The sequence below is a fragment of the Merops nubicus genome, unplaced genomic scaffold (assembly GCF_000691845.1).
Source record: "Merops nubicus isolate BGI_N331 unplaced genomic scaffold, ASM69184v1 scaffold1635, whole genome shotgun sequence".
Taxonomy (NCBI): domain Eukaryota; kingdom Metazoa; phylum Chordata; class Aves; order Coraciiformes; family Meropidae; genus Merops; species Merops nubicus.
Genome location: NW_008611488.1, coordinates 27,019 through 35,312, shown reverse-complemented (window position 1 = coordinate 35,312; position 8,294 = coordinate 27,019). Strand labels below are relative to the sequence as shown.

The window sequence follows — 8,294 nt, the reverse complement described above, 5'->3', positions numbered from 1 at the left end:
TATGATTCTATGATTCTATGACATGTTTCTTATTCTCAAACTGCAACTGTACACAGGATGTGGTACTAGCCAGCCCATGCAGTCTCCTTACATGTTATTAGTGCTTATTCACATGAGGAATTGCATCCCTTTCCAATATTTCCCATCACTGACAATGAGGCTTGCCTAATTATACCTCATAGTTACTTCCGAGTACCAACTGCGAGGCATTGTGAAAGGCTGTTCAGACATGTGATTCTGTTGTAATGCAGAAAACAATCTTTTACTGAGCAAATCATGTTTATTTTTTTCTGCAGGGAATAAATCCCAAGATAGTGGGATTGCAGAGATGGAGGAACTTCCAGTCCCACACAACATCAAAATAAGTAACATCACGTGTGATTCCTTCAAGATTTCTTGGGACATGGATGCTAAATCCAAGGACCGCATCACTCATTACTTCATTGATCTGAACAAGAAAGAGAACAAGAATTCCAACAAATTTAAACACAAGGTAATTTTCATTTCAAAATCAAGGTGGAAATACTTGATTTTAAATAGATGAATCCCAGTGCTTTATTAACCCTTCAAAGCCAGACCATGGAAAGCAGGTATTGGACATCCAGCAAAGGTGAGTTTTGACTAATCTGATCGACTTTCTTTTTCACTCAGAATACCTCCTCCATGTCTTACCTATGTGTGTGTACACACAAATACATTTATTTCTTTGAGAATTGAACATTACCTTTTCTGTTTCATCTGAAAATATTTTTGGAACCTGTACAATGTATTGCAGGACAGACATTTTTATTCCTGATAGTTGTCTTTTAAACAATACATGGATTCTGTGCCTGTCCTTGTTCAGCAGCAGACTCGTGAGAGCAACACATGTCATTTCCACAGAAGAGCCACAAATTCTAATGCACTTCTAGGAAGGCTTCCAGCTATTTTAGTTTGCAGCATTCAGCACTGTGACCTGAATATTCATCTGGCCTCTTTCCTCAAGCCAGTGGTAGAGGAATGTATTGAATGCATTGCAGAATCGGTGCTTACCAACCCAGTAAAATTTGCTTTGACCTCAGAACAGCTGAGATACTGAGATGTCAAGAGAAACATGGAATAAGATAGAAGACTGAACAACACAATCATCTGCAAATTTAACACCAACATTGACAATATCTCTAAAAGATGAGGTTTGCCAAAGCACAAGTATCAGAGCTCTAATTCTATCATGCCTGAATTACTATTGCTTTATAAGACAGTGGGATAACCAGGAAATATTTCTACCAATTTCTGAGTCTTTTTATTGTAAGAATATTTTTCCTGTGCCTTCTTTTAGTAGCAGGTAGACAATTTTCATGTTTGATTATTTTGCTTTTTCTTTTTTTTTTTTAATTGTAGTTGGAAGTAATGTGCATTAAGTGCAATGAAAAATCACTTACTACTGCTTGAAACTGAGAATTTTATAGCTGCTAGGAACTAGCAGGCAAAGCACTACCCAATTTAATGTTATAATAGGCATTTATTATGACCAATTTTAATTGTAATAGCAAATAAAGTAGGGTATGTTTGGTTTTTTTCTTACTGTTATTACTTTTGGACTGACAGCCTTTGAATTTGAATTCCCATTTTATACTGCAGGAATAAATATGCCTTCTAATATAAATGCTTATTAGAATAGATTCTTTCTAATTTATCTCATTTTATTAATCTACATGTATCCTAGTTTTGGCTGGGGTAGAGTTATTTTATTTCCTAGTAGCTGGTGCAGTGCCATGTTTTGGATTCTGTGTGAGCACAATGTTAACACACGTATGTTTTAGTTCTGTGTTTTAGTTCTTGTTGAGTAGTGTTTGTCCTAAGTGAAGGATCTTTCAGGCTCCCAGGTTTTGCAAGTAGATCACTGCTCAGGCACCAGTCAGCAGGTGGTGAGCCATCACATTGTGCAGCCCTTGGCCTTTTCTTGGGGTTTATTTCTCTTTTTTTGTTGTTGTTGTTATATTCCTTTTATCATCGTTATTATTATGAGCCATCACATTGTGCAGCCCTTGGCCTTTTCTTGGGGTTTATTTCTCTTTTTTTGTTGTTGTTATATTGCTTTTAATCATCGTTATTATATTTTAGTTTAGTTATTAAACTCTTCTTATCTCAGCCCACAAGTCTGACTTCTCTTTTTTGATTCCCCACCCCACTGGGAGAGAGCAGGGAGGAGTGAGGCAGTGCCAGTGTGGTGCTCATTGCTGCCTGGGGTTAAAGCACAACAATGTGGTTTTTCATTCAGGTGCAGACTGGTGTAAAGTTGTAAACTTTGCTTTTATAACAGGTAGAGCCACCCTAGCAGATCAAACACTATGCACAATTCAAAATCTCAGTAGCACAGTGATGAGACTAGTGTTAAAATGGAGAGAGGGGAAAAAAAGGATATTGATAGTGTTATAAAGAGAAATCATTAGATTTATTTTATTTTTCTCAGCAATTCCCTAGCTTTTAACTACGATGAAGTATTTGGGGGGGGGGTAGCTTGTTTGCTTTTATAAGAACAGGAGACTAAAATCAATTAAAATTATGAATAAGGGATGTCTTGTCAGAATTAACTTAAAATTTGACGTTACTAATTCTGTTAATGACTTGGTAAAGCTTTTTTTTTTTGTTCGTGGTTATTGTTTTGTGGTGGTGGTTGTTGTTTTGATTTTATTTTGGTTTTGTGTTTTTCTGCTCTGGCCAGAATGATGGAAATGCAGACACCAGACAGGGCAGGCAAGAGAGCTGCACAGGCGGAATGCTCTAACAATTTTCTGTGCCAAAGCACATATGTGTTTGCTTTCATGCATCTTTAGTATGAAGTAATTTTTAACACACTTTCTAGACTGAGCTTTTGTTGAAAGATTTACAATGGCTCAGATTCACAGTTTGCCCTGCCCACGCCCAGTATGGTCAGAGACAAGCATCTTTGCTCCCTAGAATGCTGGTTATACAAGTTTCATAGCTGAAGCTCAGAGGCAGAGCTGCTGGGCAGGGAGCTGACAACCTGGCAGCACTGGAGACTGAATCTTCCCAGAATCCAGAGGGAACTGAACCAGCCACCACCCAACATCCTACCAAAGCTGTTGTATAACGGTGAAGGCTCTCACTGCTCTTTCTCCTGGCAGAGCTTTTTAGAAAGATGAGAGTGTCACAGGCTTAAACACACCAGCTTACACTATTTTCTAACTTGTAAAGAGTTAGTGTTAAGTCTGTTTGCTTGGCTGTGGGCAACCATGAGAGTGGTGAGACCCTGGAATGGGTTGCCCAGGGAGGAGGTTGAGGCCCCATCCCTGGGGGTCTTTAAGGCCAGGCTGGAGGAGGCTCTGGGCAGCCTGATCTAGTGGGAGGTGTCCCTGCTCATGGCAGAGGGGTTGGAACTGGGGGATCCTTGTGGTCCCTTCCAAGCCTGACAGATTCTGATCTGTTTTAGCAGAGGACTTTCGAGCCCTAATGGCTCAAGGGTTGGACTTGATGATCTTGGAGCTCCCTTCCAACCTAAAGGATTCTATGATTCTATAAGTGACTTGGCATACATGCCTGTCTGATGGCTGGATGCTGGACCTCAGGAAAAGGGGCTGTTGGTTTCCTTGTGTACACAGGAGAGCATATGGGAATGGTTCATCCTTCGAGTAATTTTTCTGTTGACAAAAAAAAAGGATGTTCAGCATATTTAGGGTGCATAGACTTATTTTTTATGACTGTTGTCATATCTGCAAAGGAGGAGGTTTGTATTGTACACAAAGAATAAAATTCTAATAAGACTTTGTCTTTTTCTTAATACAATTTGCATACCTTCCCTCTTTTTTAAGATATGGAAGTATGATAATTCCCATGTAATAGGAAATGAGGCTCAGATATTTAGCAAAACTAGGAGTAGAACCTTGGTGTGCTGAGTTCCCACAATGTGTCCTGCCAGCAGACCTGGCAAAGGGAAGGATAAGATGAAATGGTAGAAAATTGAAAATTTTCTACTGAAAATTGAAAGCTGCTTCTTTGGCAACCAAAAGAGACTCCAAAGCAGGATCTTTTCCTAAAAAGAATAGCAGTAGTGTGACTCTTTACACCTTGCTGCTTAGTTATTCAGTGCTTCCAGGTTGTTCTCAGAAATTATTGATGTCTGGGTACCTTCAGAGTTGTCTGGCAGGTGCTGGTGGCGGAGCAGCCATCTGCCACTCCAGAATCCTGCCTGTTCTTGAGCTGGCACATAACCTCCTCTGCACTTCTTTGGGGGCTCAGCCAGAAATGAGAGCTGAGCAGAAAAGAGATGAAAGGAAGAAACGGAGAATCTCTGGAGAAATCTGAACCTGAACATTTGAACATTTTTTTCCCTGAGATCAGTCTAGCAACTGACAGGGGAAAAAAAATAAAAAAAATTTTAAAAAAAAGTGTTTGCTTAGAAAAAGAGCAGCAGATTAGAGTCATGACAAGCAGCATATCTGCCCCTCCTCCCCAGCTGTGCAGGAGCCAAAACCCTCTGTTTAAGGTGGTGTTAGGTAGCCTGCACATTGTTTGGTACAGTTAAAAGAGTTTCCTGATGCCCAGCTGTAGGGCTGTGACACATGGCAGTGAAGTTTTTATTGTTACATGAAAACCGACCAAAATAATGGTGTCAAAAACCACCATTGGGCTGTGGGAACAGAGACCTGACCCAGGTGAAGGGAGTTGTCACTGTAGCCAAAGAAGAGATGACAGGAAGACTAATGATTGTAACTGTAGCAGCTGCTGACTGCATTAGCAGGAGCAAATTCAGTCCCTGGAGATGCCTTTGCAATGCAGTCTCAGGGTAGCAACCTTAGATGTCAGTGAGGTTTTGTTTTATTTTTTCCTTGTAATTTTTCTCTATCATCTCTTATTTATTGCAGAGAGCACAACTGAATCCTTTACCAAGAAAGCTTTCTCCCAGTTGTTACTTGATTTAAATTAGATTTAGCAAAAAAGAAATCACGCCAACAAAATCTTACCTTTGATTATCAGTCCTTCACATTTTAGTTCTCATAATATCACAAGCTGCTAATTTAAGTTTCTTAAGAAAACAAATAATATTTTGGCAGAGAGAAAAACAATAAAAGAAACATATTTCTCCATAATAGAAGACAAGCAAAAAAAACCAAAACCAAATCTTTCAGGTTTTGCTTACAGATAATGAACAGAAAATGTCTCTTTTCTGTTTCTTTTTTCCTTAAGGGACTCATGTGCTAGTATTTATGGATGGATGACTATGGACTAGAATTTGTAGGTGGACAGCTATGGATGTTATCTAAAATGCCCTCTTTTCACATGGCAGCCATCTTACTATTCTGTGATCACTGATAAATTTTCTAGAGTAAATATGTCTCAACAGATAGACCCAGCTCTGCAGGTACACTGTGCAGAGAATCATTCGACTCCATCGTGAGCCCTTCCACTCAGTTCTGGCATAAACTGTCCAGTTCTTCATTTTTATTCTTCCCCTTGGTGGTCTGTGCTGCAGTCTTTGGTACTGTAGAAATCAGGTATTTCAGCAAGCTAACTGCAGAAATTCTTCTGCAAGCTATTCTTCATTGATGCACTATGGTGCAATTCACTGGAAGAGCAAAACAGAGTATCTGGAATGGTGGGGGCGTGGGGAGCAAGAGGTGCAATGAGAGGCAGAAGCTATCTAACCTATGTTGGGCTTGTTCTGGCCCTTCCTCTACTTAAGTGCATTTTGATTCATGTAAAGCACACAGAATTACTCTGCAACACCTTTAATTTTCTGTGTTGAAGCCTGGGTTGCAAGATATTGACAGCAATATAGGTGGACTGTTTGACAGCAGGGGGAATTTTGTTTTGTTACACTTACTGAAAGAAAACAATGGCGATGAGAGCTGGCAAAGCTCTTAAATGAAGATACCCTTGTGCTCTGTAGCGTGTCCTTCTGGTTGCATACAGAAGCAGAAATGGCCCTAGGCTGAATTATATATTTGTGCTACATATAATAATATCATTCTATAGTCATTTGGAACCAATAATAAGCTCATGTATGTGAGTTAGCACCATGGCTCTTAGAGCAGACCTTCAACTGTTGTCCTTGGCCACTCTGTTATCTTTGCTGCACCAATGGACTGTCAGAAGCCACTAAGGTTTACATGATGAGTTGTTTTGGTTGAACCACTGATTTATGTGTTGTTTTGCCTTTTTGTTTCCATCAGGACGTACCCACTAAACTGGTGGCCAAAGCTGTTCCTTTGCCTATGACAGTCCGTGGGCACTGGTTCCTGAGCCCAAGAACAGAATACACAGTAGCAGTGCAGACAGCATCCAAGCAGGTCGATGGCGATTACGTCGTTTCAGAGTGGAGTGAAATCATCGAGTTCTGCACAGCAGGTAATGCTGCTGAGGAAACCTGCACTGCAGGATGTGTCCAAGTAATGCTGGCTTTGCTGCCTCGCCCAGTTAGCATCTACCAGTGCCAACTGGGCTGGCACTGTTCCAACAGTCACACCTGGAAACTGGAATTCTAACCCTTTGTTCTGCAGTAGCTTAGCTGCCCCAAAGTGCTGTGCTTGGCACCACTGCCTGTCCCAGGCTAGGAGAGGAGACTGAGGGAACCAAAGTGCAGCAGGGCCATTTGTGTGCCTATATTGCTGGCTACCAGCACCCATGGAGACAGGACAGAGTAGAAGTTCTTTAACAACCAGCTTGCTTTAAACCTTATGCTGCAAAGCCTGAGCATCACCAACACTCTGTCTTGAGGATCAGTTTCACCTGTCTTGGATTTATACGTCTTCCTTTGGGTGTTCATGACCTAGTGCCAGTGGACTTGCCCTTGTGAAAGCTGAGTGCTGAAGCGAGCTCTCCATGAATCCCATCTTGGCTAAGATGCTGTTTAGGCTGGGACCTAATCAAGCTTTTTAGTTCTGTGAGTTGTTATTGGCTCATAACCAGGCGTGTTGTAGCAAACAGTTTATAAAATGACACAAGCTGGAGAGGGCAGTTCTCAGCCCCTCTGCAATCCCAAACACAAGGAAGCCAGCTCTAGCACAAGAAAGCCTGAGCTGAAAGTTGCTGTAGGGTTGCAGGGTAGTCCTGGGGAGAGGAGTTGGGGAGAATCAAGTGTGCCTGTTCCTGCCACTTGTCTGTTGCCACTGTTGGAAAGTGGTGCTGGGCTGCATAGTTTCTATAGAGCTGCTGCATGACTTGAGGTACATTACCGAGGCTCTCTTCAGACAATATTAAGTCTGCCTGTCTGTGTAGCTTTGGGAGAGTACCATGGCTTTTCCTGCACCCCATACCAGCAGATGATTGTCTTTTCTTTGCAGATTATTCAAAAGTTCACCTAACACAGCTATTGGAAAAAGCTGAAGTGATTGCAGGCCGTATGCTCAAACTGTCTGTTTTTTATCGGAATCAGCACAAAGAATACTTTGATTATATCAGGTAAGAGAGTCACATGTGCAAAATTGTTTGGTGAGTTAAGGGAGAAATGAAAATAAGTAAAGAGAGGCAGCTGTGCTAAAGCTATGGCAGAATGCCTGTTTGCTTTGTTGGGAATTCAGAAGAAGGGAAACAATATAATCTGAGAAATTTGTTCCACCTTGCTTAACTCAACACTTCCATTAGGCAATAAGAGTTTGTCACAGTTTCTCCATCATGATTAAAGCATCTGTTACCATAACAGGATGCTCAGTAACCAAATATTTCTATTGTACTAAGAAATTCAGAGTGAGATGTCTAGTAGGAGGAGTACACAACTGTGTGGACAGGCATTTGCCTGCATATAAGTGTTCCATATGAAATATTTACTCTCTACATACAACCACTCCATTTCTGTGCCAAAATGCAGTAACTGGGGCTCTGCAATCTGCGTGTTATTTACAGATCATGTGGGGAGGGAAAGGGGACGATGCTCAGACAATTTTACAACACTGTGCTTCAACTGGAATGAGTAAATGGGATAGCTGGAGGTAGGTTCAGTAATCCTGTTGGACACCCAGTGTGCCTTTGCACACACATCCAGGAGCAGCATTACAATAGGACAGAAGGATTTTCAGTAGAAGGAGCAGGCACCGTGTAGACCTAACCTTCCACCGTTAGGAGAACATGGATGAGAGGTAAGCAGTGTGTTGACATCTGTTGGGGCACTGTGTCAGAAGGGTGGCAGCCCTGACTGTGCTGCTTTAATATGCACTGTGTGCCACATAATCCCAGTTTTATGGAGTTGTCACACTAATACCTGTCTAGGATGAAAGGCTTTTCAAAGAAAAACAAAACACTTGAGGGAATCCAATTCCAAAGAGCAGACTCCACCACCCTTGGAAACATTCCCACTT

At 41.3% G+C, this 8,294-nt stretch overlaps 1 protein-coding gene across 1 annotated transcript in view; it reads left to right on the top strand.

Annotated features, from left to right (window-relative positions):
- Positions 1-300: 300 nt before the first annotated feature.
- The window catches only part of PHYHIPL (phytanoyl-CoA 2-hydroxylase interacting protein-like), a 12,250-nt gene continuing 4,256 nt past the window's right edge, over positions 301-8,294 (top strand). The window contains exons 1-3 of the mRNA XM_008941223.1: positions 301-493; positions 6,174-6,348; positions 7,284-7,401. Of these exons, the coding sequence (XP_008939471.1) occupies positions 329-493; positions 6,174-6,348; positions 7,284-7,401 (458 nt within the window). The 5' untranslated portion in view covers positions 301-328. The remainder of the gene's footprint in view (positions 494-6,173; positions 6,349-7,283; positions 7,402-8,294) is intronic.